Here is a 16,571-nt window from a genome sequence, read left to right as displayed (position 1 = left end):
CCTTCTGAAAGGTGTGGTTGGAGCTAAAATGCTGTTCACACTGCATCATGTCAAAGAAGATGGGGATGGTGGCTTTCCTCAGGTCAGGCTCAGGCACTAACGTGGCGTCCAGGATCGGCCCAACCATTGCAGGGATGAACTTGATCTTCTCTGGGCCTGGAAGTGACACATACATCCAATGATGTCCCAAAATAGCCAAAATGTTCTTTTCCATTTTTACCTGCAATATGTACTTTGCCTTAGCCATTAAAGACAAACAGTACAGTAGTGATTTTACTCTCTATAAAAAGAAATTTGAACAAAAAGACAGTCCTTAAGAACATTCTGCAAAATTCCTCTCTACTCTTGAAGCTTCTGTAATTGTCGGTCTCAAACAGATAAGAGGCACAGGAAAAAGGTTTTACCAAGATTCTGCCACATATCTCCCAGCTTAAAGCCGATGCTTTTCCGCATGTCTCCGCACCTGTTTACATTTTTAAGAACACAATTTAATCAAGTTGAATTTTATATCAGCCTTTAAAACAAAAACAACAAAAAACAACAACACTTGAACACAAAAAGATTTGACAGAACAATGTCTCTCACTCACTTGTTGAGAATCTTGTCTCGTTTCTCAAGCGAGAAGGATTCCAGCTGCAAGGACTTGTGGGTAAGGAAGGCAACAATTAGGTGAAAGTAGTTGTTCCAAAGCTATTGAGGAAACACAAAAGGAAATCATCACTGCAAAACAATTTCTTGAGTACAAAACAGACATAAAAAAAAACATCTGTGTACAGCAATATCCTGCATTTCAGACAATTGGCTCTTTGATAAGTTTTGGTCTCATTGTCATTACATAAAAAAAACAGTACCAAAACATACCATGGTATTACTAGGTTTAAGCCATGGTAATAATATCCTAGTATTCTTATATGCATATTGTATTGGGCATACATGCATATGTGTGTGTAACTGTGTATAAGATGCACAATTTGAGGTATCACTTATGTCTGCACAAATGGCGAAGGATATGTTTAATACTTAACAAAAAGGGGATTCACTGAGGAAAATCTGTATTTACTATTTCATTGTTTCAAGGACCAGAATTGTCCTCGTTCTACCATCGCAAAGCCAGAGCTAGAAATTCACTCTGACGCTGCTTTTAAATCATCCTTGAGTGTTCACAGATATCACAGATGAGTAAGGCATAGTCACACTATGATTATTAAAACAAATTAGTTTGTATTGATATACTGTAAAGCAATTGCTTTTTTAATTGCCTGAGGTCTTACGGGTGAAACACTTCGGATGCACAGGGTGTTGGATGAATGGTAACCAGGCAACAGAAAGTTTAGCTGTATTTTCAACAGCGCTATAGATTATATTTTCCAAATGCCTAAAGTGCACAAAGCTTACCGTGGGTGCAAAATCCATATGGTTTCCCAAAAGATAATCACAACCTCAACAGTAAAAACATGTTACATAAGAGCATGCAAATCACCAGAAAGCGTCCATACGCTTCATAGAAATGCCCTCGCATTATTCTCATGGACACACTTGCAGAGAGATGCATGCAGAGATATTCACAGCACTTAAAATATAAAACCAGTGGTCAAATCACCACTGCACAATCTCACAGAACATTAAAGAGGTTATATTTTTATATTTTATATTTAGTTTTTTGCACCAAAAACAGCCATAAATTGGATTTCCATGACCATTCTTTACACTCTCTCAGACCCCTAATTCACTGTTCACATATTAAATGAGAAACGGAGCTTTGCTGCGCTTACACGTTGCGGTTGTGGATTTGCTTTTGGATACCTGCTTTTAGATGGTCCTGTTTAATTATCTAGAACACATTAAAGTGACTTTTAGAATATTTAATGACTACAATGTGTATTTCCTGGTAGAAACTGAATCATAGATAGGACAATAATACATTTATTTACTTCTTTTAACCACTCTGTCAGATGCCCTTTTCATTCCAACCAACAAAAAAAAGAATCTATGCTGCCATCAAAAAACAACCAATAACTAAGCAGGCAGCAGGTCTTAGCAGGCAGGGTGTTGTGCAAACATCAGATTTGGACATCAGATTGCTTTAATGCCTTCCTGCCTCTATATACTGCTTGTGAAGGCAGCAGTTTTCAAATGAAGGATTCAGCTGTGCTGTTCTTAGGATTGGGATGGAAGTACGAGATCTGAAAATTACAGTATGGTTAGTAAAATGAACTCTTTTATCTCAGAAGATTAAAGAAAAATAATATTCCTTTTGACACAGGCCTTTTAACAACAGACGGCATTCATTATTTTCTTATTCAACATACCATTACGGTTCATTAAAGGTTCAATTAATGATTTTGTTAGTAGTTTTACATATTTGAAAAGAATGTCCATTTAATTTAAAATAATTCCTACAAACGGCATGTTTAACCAGATTTTTCACAACCTTTTTGGTCTTTATTTCACAAACTTTTTGGCAATAACAAAACTAAAACAAAAAAGTGGAAACATATTTCATTCATTTTGTTTTTTGTTTTTTCAATCCCACTGACACAAAACACAAAGTGTGTCTGTAACACACTACAAGATTCGTAAGACTCCTTTTGTGAATCAGATTACTCTGTAATAATTATACTATTGTTCAAAAGCTTGGGGTTGATATAATTTTTTATGTTTTTGAAAAAAGTATGATCAAAAATACAGTAAAAAACAGTGATTAAAATTTAAAATAATTGTTTTCTATTTGAATATCTTTTAAAATGTAATTTATTCCTGTGATACAAAGCTGAATTTTCAGCATCATTACTCCAGTCTTCAGTGTCACATGATCCTTCAGAAATCATTCTAATACACTGATACGCTGTTCAAGAACCATTTATTATTATAACAAAAAAATAATAATATTTGAAATAGAAATATTCTGTAACATTATAAATGTCTTTACTCTCACTTTTTAACAAAATTAATGCTTCCTTACTGAATGAAAGTACCATTTCTCATTAACCCCAAACTGTGAAGAGCCATTTGTTCTGTCATCAGACAACACTGGCCTCCGAATGTCTTCCGGTTGGAAAAATGGAACCGGTTCTGGTGAGTTGCCTACAACGTGCAGTTGTTTCCGGAGCAACACTGGGATGCACTGGTGGTTTGCACAACCAGAAACACTATTGCATTTCTGGAAATTTAACCTTGGTCTCGCCTGAAGCATAATTGCGTACTTGAAACCCCTTTACGAGACCTTGTCAAACTGACCTGTAAGTGGAAGTGAGCGGAGTCCAGAAAGTACTTGTTGAGAACATCAGAGTACTGGTCTATCGCCCGCAGAAACACTTTCATTTGGAGAAGATTCAGGATCATCCAGTCAGGCGGAAACACGTTGCCCATCAGGTTTTTGAACATGATGAAAGTCTCCATTAGAAAATCCTGGTGGGGGGGGGGAGACAACAAAATACAGGATTTATTGTTGTTAAGAGCATGTATGTACATGCCAAGGAATTCTATGATTAGATGCAGACCGGCAAATATATAAATATATGACCGAGCAGATGCTAATTTGAAGCGGCGCTTTGAACACACTTATTTCGTTCTGCTATTAAACTCTGACTCGCTTCGACCGACGACAGGGAAAAAGAGCAACATCAGGCAGCTGTGCAAAAGGTGGATTATTTATAACTAAACTCTCTGAGCACAGAAGGCTCTTTCTGCATCTGCGATGATGGATGGCTCCTGCGGAGAGAGCGGGAGACTTACGATAATGTCCTGTCTGGTTTTGAAGGTGCTGATGTATTGTGCATAATGCGCGTCTTCCATTTGTTTCAGGATAGCGGTCATGCATGCCAGGTAGTGGCCCTGTGTCCAGAGGAAGAGAAGGAATAATCAATAACTTTACATGTGCTGCCCACTCCGCTGAGAAAACTCACAGTCAAGAGCCTGGGCAAAGAAATAAACAAGTTAAGTTCAGTGGTGCGGTCTGTTGTTGTTATGAGTTTCAGCAGGTGTGTGTGGGCTTTGCCGCGGTGCGGTCGAAATTACACCAGCTTTGGCAGGAAGGTAAGCAGATTTATCTCTGCTAAATCGTTCTAGAAAAGCTCAATTTTGTGGCGTGCTTGTGTCTTACTATGAAGGGAGAGTCCAAGCTCAGGCTGATGACCGTACGGTTGACCCTCCGCAGGAGACGGTCCACGATTAACTTCACATGACCGGACGTCGGACCCTGAAAGAATAAAAAGGTGAATGACATGCAACAAAGGACGGTTGAATGAGTGATGACTGAATCCAGAAACTACTCTCTCTGATAAGATGACCTTATCTGACCTTATTTTGGAAATTTGCAATGCAACTGCAAAGAGCTGCTCACAAGTCTCAAGAGTTTGACCTGAAATGTCTGTCTGTCTCAATGCATATCAACTGAAATGTCAACCAATCTTGAATGTGCTGTCATATCAACAAACCAGTGAAATGCATCATGGTTGAAAGATCAGCCTGTCTGTATTCATACAAAAAGTCACTCAATAGTCTTGTGTAGCCAGATATAAGTACACTCACCAAGGCTGCATTTATTTGATCAAAAATACAGTAAAAACAATTATACTGTGAAATGTTATTACTATTTTAAATAACTGTTTGTTTTTTTTATATATTTTATGATGTAATTTATTCCAGTGAGGAAAAGCTACATTTTCAGCATCGTTACTCCAGTCTTCAGTGTCACATCCTCCAGAAATCATTCTAATATGCTGATTTGATGCTCTACCACATCACTCACCACGTTTTTGCAGTCCAGCATGTCCAGTACAGTGCTCAACAGCTGTACACAGGCCTCAAGATCAGGTTTGTTGGAGTGATCGTCCAGTTGTCCACTCAGCTGATCTGTGATCAGGGGTAACAAGACATCTCTGCAATCTAGAAGCACAACAGAGAATATGAGGGGTTCAGGATGACACACAGCTTGTGCACTACGCATTTAGTGTGATGTCGATGAGATAAATTACATGTTGTGTCAAGTCCTACCTGGCTGTTTGAACAGGTTACTCTCAACAATTTTCACCAGACAGCCCAGCTTCTGCCTCACCATCTGAAAATCTGGGATGCTCTCGATGAACTTAGCCAGCTGAACACTGTGAGAGAGAGAAAAAGAAAAAAAAAGTGTTAACTCTAAATTAATACTCTGAAACTGACATCTGTGAAGTGAACATCTGAGTTACACTACCCTTAATTTGTCTAAACTGGTCTTCAAACATTGGATGTTTACAAGCCTGTTAGAGATTTTTTTTCACAACCAATTTTCCACAAGATCTACCGCGCCAAACATATTCTGTCAGTGATAATGGTTGAAAGACATTTATACTTTAAAGCTTAAAAAATTTAACTGTTTTTTACTGAATTGCTCATGCTTCAACGAAAATACAAGCTTCATATTTCTGTTTTTTAACTATCAGGACTTGTTGGTTGGTGTTTTAATGAAAATAGCCAGCTTCCTTGGCTATTTTCATGGCAGGTAAGAAGTTGAAATATTATAAAAGATTCATTTAAGGTTATTAAAGTTCGCTTGAGATAAAAACTCTAAAATAGACACGGCACTATCTCCCAAAGTGCTGCTGAGTAATATGATTTCCTAAGAGAACTTAAAACCACACAATTGAATCAAATATCTTTCAGAGATACCGGGCTCTGGCATGAGGATCATAGCGATGGATCTTCGTTTGATATTATTAACTTGTGTAAGATTCTGGAATGTCTGATTCTGCATTGTGTATATATGATCTGATCCCAGCAATTATTGAAAATAAAAATGTGATTTTCATCACACACAGTTTGTTTTTTGTACACTGATCCCATTCACTTAGCAGTTTTTTTGATCATGTAAGATACGATGGTAGTTGTAACATTTGAGGGTGGAATGAAACTGTAACTATCAGAACCACTGATGAAATTTATTTACATTCATATGTGTTTTACTGTAACCATGATTTCTGAAAAAAAAAAAAAAACGGCAATGAAGTTTTCACTTCACCTGAGCTCTACAGCATCAAAGACCTTCTGCAATTCATTGATGATGGTGGGAAGATATTTCAAGATTGCTCCCTGTGAGAAAAACAGATATAAATTTTATGTATATATATTAGAAATCATTCTAATATGCTGATTTGCTACTCAAGAAACATTTAAAAAATTTATCAATGTTGACATTTTTTTCCAGGATTCTCTGATGAATAGAACAGCATTTATTGGAAATATAAATCTTTTGTAACTGAATAAGGGTATTATTTTCTTTCAAATAAAAAAAAATACTGACCACAAACTTTTGAACAGTAGTGTGAATCTTTATTTTGTTGCTTTTACAAATGGCTGCGTTCACAAATGACATCTGTAAAGATATCTTCTAAAAGTAGTGAAACCTGCCTTTATCTTAACTCCTTCATCCAGAGGTCTGTCCATCAGACTGCTGATTGAGAGAAATAAGGTCCGAATGGAGTCGAGAAACTGCCCCGCATCTTCACTTTTCCCATAAAACCTGACAAATAACAAACAGAAAAACATTTTTAGTGATGCTTGTCCATGCAAACATCAGCGATATGATTCTAGGGAGCTGTGGGTGGATGTTTCATATCATTCATGTTTGTAGCACAATGAGTCAGGTGTTTGTCCAACTCCCTAACCATAAGCAGTAACACAGTAACAGCAATTCTGGTCATAAAGCACCACTAATGTCTTCTGTATATCTATCCATCTCTAATTCTATCTATTTCTCATGCTACTATCTATCTATTTCTCATGCTACTATCTATCTAATTCTCATGCTACTATCTATCTATTTCTCATGCTACTATCTATCTATTTCTCATGCTACTATCTATCTATCTATCTATCTATCTATCTATCTATCTATCTATCTATCTATCTATCTATCTATCTATCTATCATGCCAACAATCCATCTCTCATTCTATCCATCCATCTCTCATCTGTCTGTCTGTCTGTCTGTCGCCATGGATGTCCATATGGAGGTCCAATTGCCCCATGACTTTGTACCAATATAGAAGTGAGGGATTTCTAAAGTATACTTTTAACTGTTGCTTTTTCATTTGTATTGTCAGATGAAGGACAAGTTCAATCAAGCCCTCTTTTCGAGAGGAAATGAGGGCCGGTACCCACCTCAAATAGAGAATTCGAGACTGCACAATGAAACGAAAAAGATATTTGAAGGCTTTCAAGGCGGCGTATAGTCGCTCTGTATGAGCCGGGTTCTCGGCATGGCCCACAAAATAATTCAACACTTTGGTCAATTTCCTGTGAAAAGAAAAGGCAAACCGAGGCAATTACAGCGCGCTTGCAAATAAACACAAGTCACAACTGAGAGTGTCACTAGACAGGTGTATATGGAGAACAGGTTAGAGAAAAGAGTGTTAGCCCGAGTTGGCAAAGTGAGAATTAAATGTGGAAAAATACGGCCAAGTTATATTAAAACATGTGAACTGTGACACAAAGGACAGCGAAATCCAAACAAGACATTAACTCTTACTGATACGCCAGAGTAGCGCTGAAGTGTTTGCTAATGTAGGTCTCCAAAACAGGGTTGAAATGCTGAAACTTTACATCACCAATCAGTGAGATGATGAAAACCTGGACAAATAAAGCAAAAATAAAAGGTCTAGCACTTCACAATATAATCATATGACTTTAATCAAGTTTAAATTTAAATTTACTTTCTTAATAAATGTATCTTATTGTGAATAATTCATCAGAAGAAAAACATTTGTTTTCATCAAATTGAAGTAACTCAGTCCCTGCCTCTGCAAGACTACCTTTCTTTTGTACTTATGCAACCAAGATCGAATTGGCAGGGAAAAATATTAATAACCAACTTGCTTTTTATATCTTCTGACATGATGCATAACCTCAAAGGATTATAAGGCACTAACGTCACTCTCTGTCCCAAATGTAATGCAACTACAACAGTGGTTGAAAAACTTACTGAAATAAAACTACTTATAAAAACGGAATAATCTGACTTGTATGTCTGTGAGGGGGAAGACATCCCACATGCAGATGGCCATATGGCGTGTTATGGCATTAAGGTTACTCAAATGAATAACTAATGAAAACGCAATGACTCGGCAGAAGTGGCAGAGCACTCTTTATACAGTTGGTAACTTTAATCTAACTTTTGTGCAATGATTTGGCCCCAACAAGCCACATGATTTGTATCACGATGAGAAAACGTACACACCAAAGTTTAATACTTGTTCATATCCTAGAGCGCAACTATCTATGAGTAACAGTGAAAGTATCGCTCATTCGGAACAAGCTTCCCACACTATGAATACCACTCCAAAAAAGTTTTTTTTTTTCAAGATTTAGCCATTTCAATTAAAAGTAAATTCAATTTAAAACATACAGTATTATTCATATAATAATTAAAGAATTTTAAATAAGAAAAAAACAAAAAAAACTAGTGCTTAATAAAACATTTTGTATAAATCTTAAACTTAAACAGATTTTCTTTTATTTTTTTATTTTTTTATGAATACGAATCACAAACTAAACGGTCCATTCCCTTGTTCCATTAAGATTTATATAAAATGTTTTATATAGAGCCAATTTTTTTTTTTTACTTAATTCATAATATGAAAAATATGTAAGGATTATTAAATTCAATTTCATGAAATTTTGGTATTAACTGAAATGCGTAAATCTTGAAAAAAGGGTTAAACATTTTTTTGAGTGTGGATAAATATATGATTTATAATAAAATCATTTTGTTCACATTGCACTGGAAAGAAAAATTCTAGTCCATGAAAAATGTTACAGTTGAGCATAACTATAAAATACATAGTTTATAGAAATATACATTTCCTAACATTTCATTAGTTTTCATGACTTTTTTAAATAAATGGTTTAATTATTATTAATGATAATATGAATATTAATTCTAATTAATATGAATAATATAACTATTAATAATAATATTTCATTATTGTCTGTGACTTTTTTAAAACTGTATTTTTTATTATTAGATATCATATTAATTATTCGTAATCATAATAATATCCATATCAGTTAATAATAATAATAATAATGTAAATTTAATAAATCTCTAAAAAGTCACAGAAAGTAAAATGTTCATTTTAATGTTACTATTAGCAGAATTATATTTATATTAATTACAATTAATAATAATAATATTCATAAAATCTCTTAAAAAGTCAAGAAAAGAAATAAATAGTAGAAAATCTATATTTCTACAACCATCATGTATTTTTATAGTTATGCTCAACAGTATGCTGGACTTTCATGGACTAGAATTTTTTATGCAAGTGCAATGAGAAGAAAGTGATTTTTAAATATATTTATCCATTAATCACAAATGAAAAATCATGGTGTGGGAAGCTTGTTCCACATGAGCGACACTTTTACTGTTACTCATGTGTGGGGTTAGGGATCTGAACAAGTATTAAAGGGTTAGTTCACCCAAAAAATGAATCACCCTCATAAGACTTTCGTTCATCTTCGGAGCACAAATTAAGATATTTTTGATGAAATCTGAGAGCTGTCTCACTCCTTCATAGACTGCTGGGTAATTGATATCCGCCGGCCCAGAAAAGTTAGTAAAGACATCGTTAAAATAGTCCAAGTGACTAAGTTTATCAAGCGACGAGAATACTTTTTGTGTGCAAAAACCCCCCCAAATTTTTTTTTTTTACAAAAATAACGACTTTATTCAACTCTTCATTTTCTTCTGTGTGTTCCTCTGAGCGAGTTCACGAGAGCGCCACGACACACACGCAAGAACTGAGAAGATGACACAGATGAGTCTCAATGTAGTGTTTAAAATGGTTCTAAAGTGTCCATTTCCTGGATGTCCGAATCATGAGAAACCAACGAGAAAACGTAAAAGTGCCTTACCAGTGCCGCAAAATGAATGTCTTACCTTTCACACTTTCCCAACAAATGATCGTGAGCGTCATCATCTCAGTTCTTGCGTATGCGTCGTGGCGCTCTCGTGAACTCACTCAGAGGCCCACACGCAAGAAAATGAAGAGTTGAATAAAGTTGTTATTTTGGGGGGGTTTTGCGCACAAAAAGTATTCTCGTCGCTTGATAAACTTAAGGTTGAGCCACTGTAGTCACTATTTTAACGATGTCTTTAATAACTGCTCTGGGCCGGCAGAATGAAATTACCTAGAAGCCTATGAAGGAGTGAGACAGCTCTCAGATTTCATCAAAAATATCTTAATTTGTGCTCCGAAGATGAACGAAAGTCTTACAGGGTTGGAACAACATGAGGTTGAGTAATCCTCATCTTTGGGTGAACTAACCCTTTAAGCTTTGGTGTGTAACTTCTTAACACTTACACTCATGTGGCATGTTGGGACCAAATCATTGCATGAATTGGCAGGAAAGTTTACATGTAATTTCTTTGATTGTTCCTTGATATTTCCAGGTTTTCCATTACTGGAAAAACTCCAAAACAGAAGCATAATTGGCAACTAGTGGATCTCCGAAGAGCGAGTTAAATAATCAATACTTGCCAAGGCATTGAAAACTAGTGTATCATAGGTTTCTTCCTCTGAGGTCTCCATCATGATATTAAAGAGAGCGTCTAGTGTGTCCTGCAGGAACTAGAGAAACACACAACAAACACTTTAGATCATAAAGCAGCATTTTGCAGAAGGCCAATGTTGTGTTTTCTCACAACCTTACTTTAATAATCTCCCCTCCATCTACTTCCATCAGTTTCTGAAGAATTTCTCCAAGTCTCTCAGTGTTTGATCTCCAGTTGAGAAGGCCCAGAAGGTCAACTGAGACAGAGGAAATTAAAAAAGTTTTACAAATCCACCAACTGCAAGAACTTTACTGCTTCATACTGTCACATACTGTGAGAGTTTAGCACAAAATTAAACGTTTGTCATTATCTATTTTCATCCCTCTTGTTCCAAATCATATGATCACATTATGATCACATGTAGTCATTGCTTTAACGTCACTGCTCATTGTTTCTGCTTAAATGAATACATGACGTTAGCTAACTGCGTGATTTTCTTACAACTGTGTATTTCTGCCATATGGACATTATTTTGAAAGAGTCACCTCTGATCACAGATTCATCTTAATTGTAACCTTGAAAAATGTATTTTCTGTGAAGCTGCTTTGACAATATGCATTGTGAAAAGCCCTCAAACAAATGTGAAAATGAAATCTGAAGGTAATGTGTGATTGAAGGTAAAGTTTGATATGCAGAGATGTCAAGTCTGCAAAGACATGAGGGTAAATTATGACAAAACTGTCATTCTTTGGCGAGATATTGTGGAAATATTTAAATAAAAAAATATAATAATAAATGACTACCGTTTTGAGTAAGCTTTGTAGAGCAGGTGAGGGTGGCGATCTGGAAGCTGTCTTTGGTGATAGGAATGAGACCGGCAGGATGGAAGGATTTTCCCGTTTGTCTCTCTTTCTCTTCCACTTCAGCATACGAGCCAGGCAGAGTCAAATACGTCTTGGCGTCGTCAGTTTTCTTCACATCCACCTGTAGGAACAGAAGAGGAGCTTGTAGTGGCACTGCATGTTTGAAACAGAAAGGCCACATGACATGGAACAACAACAGACACTGCAGGTATAAAGGGAAGTTCAGAAAAGTTTGAAGAGACCCAAAGGTCACGTGCTAAGATGAGTTTAACTGACTGAAGTGCTTTCAGCGAAGAAAGAACACTACTTTTCAAAAAGCTTGGGGACAGTAATATATTTTTTATTTGAAAGACATTAATACATTTCGCATTCAGCAAGGATGCCTGCAATTGATCAAAAGTGACAGTCAAGACATTTATAATGTTTCAAAAGATTTTTATTTTAAATAAACGCTGTTCTTTTGAACTCTCTGTTCATTAAAGAATCCTGAAAAAATGTATCACGGTTTTCACAAACTGTTCACAAAAACAGTTTTTAACATTGATAATAATCAGAAATGTTTCTTGAGCAGCAAATTATCATATTAGAATGACTTCTGAAGGATCATGTGACTAAAAACTGGAGTAATGATGCTGAAAATTCAGCTTTGCATCGCAGGAATAAATTACATTTTAAAATATATTAAAATAGAGAACAGTTATTTTGAACCCAGAACATTCCTTTAAGATGCCCACCTTGTAGACAATGAGATCGTGTTTTCCATCTGGGAGTGTGGTGCCATCCGACTTCATCAGGCGGACAAAGGCCATGCCAAAAGGCTTCTCGGACTTATCTCTGGCTACAGAAATGTAAGCAGACAAATTTTCAACATTAAAACAAACTTGAACATAGAGTAGTGCAGAGGTTCTCAACCTGGGGTCAGCAAAAATGCTAATGTGTTTAAGTGAGATCTCTATAAACTCTATTCTTTTTTTATGTTTTTTGAGTTTAATATTTAGCCCCATGTTGGACTTCCGTATAAAATGTGAAATGCAGGCAACAAACATGACCTGGACAAAAAGGTTGTGAACCTCTGCATAAATGCATTAATGAAAAAGAAAAAAGGAGAACAGATACCACAGTCTTTAGCTTCTACATACAGTACTTGCAACTTCAATGTCATGCACAATAAGGACTCACAATCTTGAGAAGATCTGTGTCTAAAGGTCAGCCTCAGGTGACATCGACACACATCCTCAATAGGAATGGTCACCTGACGGACAGAAGGGAGCGAGTGAATGAAAACTCTAGTGAAGCTCTTAAGTCCCTTTCACATGACCCATGTGAAGGGCTTAAACACACCTCTTAACACAAGCGTGAGTTGACCTTGACATGAAAAGCATTGCAGGCAGTGTCACAGAAGGGCAATTTTCTTGCACGGCAGCATGAAAGTGGAAGGTGTATGCAGTGAAAATAGGAAATAGGAAATGGAAGAGGGAACACATTTGAGCTTAAAATAAGAAAAAATCCCTGGAGATCACAACAAAACACTACAGAAAGAATGAAAAGGAAACACACTCTCTCTGATCGTCAAGATATGCATTTTACATCTTGTGTGTTTACATGCTAAACAATGTACCAGATCATTTTGTCCAATCTTACTTTGAGGAACTATTATAAATAGTGGCAACACTTTTTGGTAACAATTTACAATAATGTCTCATTTGCATAAGCTTGACAATAAGCAATATATATTTTAAAGCATTTATTAATCTTCGTAAATGTTAGTTATTAAAAATATAATTGTTTATTGTTTGTTCGTTAGTTCGCAGTGCGTTAACTGAAGTTAACAAATAAAACTTTTGATTGAAATAATGTATTAGTAAATGCTGAAATTAAGATTAAATAAGATGAATGTTAACTACTGTAGTTAACGAATGTGAACATATTAAACCTTATTGTAAAGTGTTACAAATTTTTTAATGGACATTTATTAGAGAGTTGGGTGGCGATATGTGTTAAAACAAATTATAATAACAGAAACTGAGATGACAAAAAGATTTTTTTGTTTTTACTTTTACAATTAAAACATGATTGGCCTTATGGGAAGTGCTTCAAAAATAAATCTAGCAAAGAGGTTTTAATGAAAGTGATATTAAATGAATAAAACATGCAACTTCAGTTGCACAAAGAATCAGTCGCTCTTCCATCTTGTTTGACTACGTTGAAAAAAGTTGAAAATGTTGAACTTTGAGTTACTGGTCACAACGCTTGAATACGTTGCATGCAAAATAAAGCGAGGTTGTGCTGTACTGTAGATTAATGCTTTGCATTGGAGAATGCTTGCGTGAGTCATATGAAAGGGTCTTTAGCTTCAAAACTTCAAAAACCTGAACCCAGATGCTTTTGTTTTCGTCCTGGTGTTTGTACCTTAACCGTCTCATTCCAGCAGGGCTGCTTGACTTGATAGTAGATGACAGACTTATATTCAGTGATCCCTTCATAGCCAGCTCCAGGAAACATGGCTTTCTGAAGAGAGATTGAGAAGGTAAAAAAAAAAAAAAAAATTACTGGAAAAAAAATAGTTTTTCTTTTCACATACAGTAAGTGTTTTGCAGCAGAAAAAGTTCAATGTTAACAAGACCAGAAATTGGCAGCGCACAGCTTGAGTTGAAGGAAACTGTGCTGCATAATGTGCAGTATATAAAATGACAGCAAGACTGAAAGACAAGCTTAAATCCCTTAAAAGGGGGAGATTTTTTTAGGAAATGTTTCAGAATGAATTTTTTTGCATTTTTCAGTGTTCACGGGTGTAAACAGGACACACATTACTGTGCATTACAGATCGAAATAGCATTTGGCAAGAACAGAACTGTAAAAAGCTTTCTGTACTGTGTGTTTGAACATTTAAAGAAAGCAGCCGTTTCATAAAGGAGAAAGATCTGTGAGCTGTTTTTATGCCAGCAACAGTTCTGCTGTCAAAACACAGAGATAAAGGGGGTGGATGAGCTATGCATGCTAAGTAGAGAAAGTAAAAACTGTTAGTCAATATAAACAAGGAGAAAGGAGGACAGTGGAACCCAAGAAAGTGTTTTTTTTATTCAGATCATTCATAGTGAAATGACGATGTTATTTCCTAAAAAGTTGTGCCATGGTAATCCCATGTGGGTTTTTTTTTTTTTTAGATATGTACCATGGTAACACCTGCAAATGACTAATGCAAAAAATATGTAATTGAAGCTGTTGTCATGTGTTTATTTTGAATCAGGATTCAGTTACTGGTTTTTAACAAGTGCCCTTTACCAAGCAATGTTGTGGGAATATCCTGATTGTGCCTAGATATTAATGTTAGTAAATATTACATTTATTGTTTTTTTTTACCTCCATGGGATTTCCTTCTTCATCCAACACGCTCATTATAACTTCTACATTTTTGGGGGTCTTCTTCTTGCCACGATCAAATTCTCCTTGTAGCAGTGTAACATATATATCATTCCTTACATAACCTGTAGAGACATAATAGTTGCACTAACTGAACTGTACATTAAAGTTGACTAGTAATGGTCACTAGAGGATCTGGATGAAGAGACAACTGCAAATGGATGTACTAAAGTGGGTAAGAAAGGCTTTAATAGCTCTGTTATTAAGACGAAGATGTTACAATCTGAAAGATGTGCAGACCAACCTGGCAGGATAATTTCAGGAAAGCCCATTTTCCTGACTATAGCTGTTGTGCGATCCACAAAATGAGGGTAATCTTTTTTAACCTGAAACACATCTCCAGGGAGCAGCTTTAGGGTCACAAACAAACCTGAGAGCAAAAAATATGCCATTATAAGTCGGACAGGTCTCGTCAGTCAACAAACTCCAGCCCTGAGGGCGCAGAATCTCTCAACACAGACTAAATCATCTCAGAATCAATTACCGGACCGATAGCAGCCAGGCAGACAAGACAAACAGACCAAACGAAAGACAAACAGACCAAACGAAAGACAGACAGACCAAACGAAAGACAGATAGACACAGACAGACCAAACGAAAGACAGACAGACAGACACAGACAGACCAAACGAAAGACAGAGAGACAAGACAAACAGACCAAACGAAAGACAGACAGACACAGACAGACCAACCGAAAGACAGACAGACCAAACGAAAGACAGACAGACACAGACAGACCAAACGAAAAAGACAGACAGACAGACCAAACGAAAGACAGAGACCAAACGAAAGACAGTGAGACAAGACAAACAGACCAAACGAAAGACAGAAAGTCAAGACAAACAGACCAAACGAAAGACAGACAGACCAAACGAAAGACAGAAAGTCAAGACAAACAGACCAAACGAAAGACAGAAAGACAAGACAAACAGACCAAATGAAAGACAGACAGACAAACAGACCAAACGAAAGACAGACAGACCAAAAGAAAGACAGACAGACACAGACAGACCAAACGAAAGACAGAGAGACAAGACCAACAGACCAAACGAAAGACAAGACAAACAGACCAAACGAAAGACAGACAGACCAAACGAAAGACAAAGTCAAGACAAACAGACCAAACGAAAGACAGACAGACCAAACGAAAGACAGAAAGTCAAGACAAACAGACCAAACGAAAGCCAGAAAGACAAGACAAACAGACCAAACGAAAGACAGACAGACCAAACGAAAGACAAAGTCAAGACAAACAGACCAAACGAAAGACAGACAGACCAAACGAAAGACAGAAAGTCAAGACAGACAGACCAAACGAAAGACAGAAAGACAAGACAGACAGACCAAACGAAAGACAAAGTCAAGACAAACAGACCAAACGAAAGCCAGACAGACCAAATGAAAGACAGAGAGACAAGACAGACAGACCAAACGAAAGACAGAAAGACAAGACAGACAGACCAAACGAAAGACAGACAGACACAGACAGACCAAACGAAAGACAGAAAGACAAGACAAACAGACCAAATGAAAGACAGACAGACCAAACGAAAGACAGAGAGACAAGACAGACAGACCAAACGAAAGACAGACAGACCAAAAGAAAGACAGACAGACACAGACAGACCAAACGAAAGACAGAGAGACCAAACGAAAGACAAAGTCAAGACAAACAGACCAAACGAAAGACAGACAGACCAAACGAAAGACAGAAAGTCAAGACAAACAGACCAAACGAAAGACAGAAAGACAAGACAA

General features: G+C 36.4%; 1 protein-coding gene and 1 long non-coding RNA gene across 3 annotated transcripts in view; one reads left to right on the top strand and one right to left on the bottom strand.

Moving 5' to 3' along the window:
- The window catches only part of dock5 (dedicator of cytokinesis 5), a 58,945-nt gene that overhangs the window by 24,286 nt on the left and 18,088 nt on the right, over positions 1-16,571 (bottom strand). Inside the window, exons 13-32 of one of the 2 annotated variants that reach the window (XM_084389229.1) lie at positions 15,058-15,183; positions 14,754-14,878; positions 13,803-13,901; positions 12,573-12,645; positions 12,128-12,231; positions 11,334-11,514; positions 10,689-10,786; positions 10,517-10,606; positions 7,507-7,607; positions 7,140-7,274; positions 6,384-6,499; positions 5,999-6,065; positions 4,996-5,102; positions 4,751-4,887; positions 4,103-4,198; positions 3,736-3,834; positions 3,238-3,408; positions 590-690; positions 405-463; positions 2-156 (exon numbers count right to left, since the gene is read on the bottom strand). In XM_084389229.1, coding sequence (XP_084245355.1) covers positions 2-156; positions 405-463; positions 590-690; positions 3,238-3,408; positions 3,736-3,834; positions 4,103-4,198; positions 4,751-4,887; positions 4,996-5,102; positions 5,999-6,065; positions 6,384-6,499; positions 7,140-7,274; positions 7,507-7,607; positions 10,517-10,606; positions 10,689-10,786; positions 11,334-11,514; positions 12,128-12,231; positions 12,573-12,645; positions 13,803-13,901; positions 14,754-14,878; positions 15,058-15,183 — 2,240 coding nt within the window. Of the gene's footprint in view, position 1; positions 157-404; positions 464-589; positions 691-3,237; positions 3,409-3,735; positions 3,835-4,102; positions 4,199-4,750; positions 4,888-4,995; positions 5,103-5,998; positions 6,070-6,383; positions 6,500-7,139; positions 7,275-7,506; positions 7,608-10,516; positions 10,607-10,688; positions 10,787-11,333; positions 11,515-12,127; positions 12,232-12,572; positions 12,646-13,802; positions 13,902-14,753; positions 14,879-15,057; positions 15,184-16,571 lie in introns of both variants that reach the window. The other variant, XM_084389228.1, reaches the window with a different exon arrangement.
- Positions 2,073-4,785, top strand: LOC311278418. The gene is made up of 3 exons (XR_014625424.1): positions 2,073-2,200; positions 3,805-4,214; positions 4,648-4,785. It is a non-coding gene; the product is annotated as an uncharacterized lncRNA (long non-coding RNA).

This window comes from Rutilus rutilus (genome assembly GCF_951802725.1).
Source record: "Rutilus rutilus genome assembly, chromosome: 19".
Taxonomy (NCBI): domain Eukaryota; kingdom Metazoa; phylum Chordata; class Actinopteri; order Cypriniformes; family Leuciscidae; genus Rutilus; species Rutilus rutilus.
This window is presented reverse-complemented; position numbering and strand designations above follow the sequence as displayed.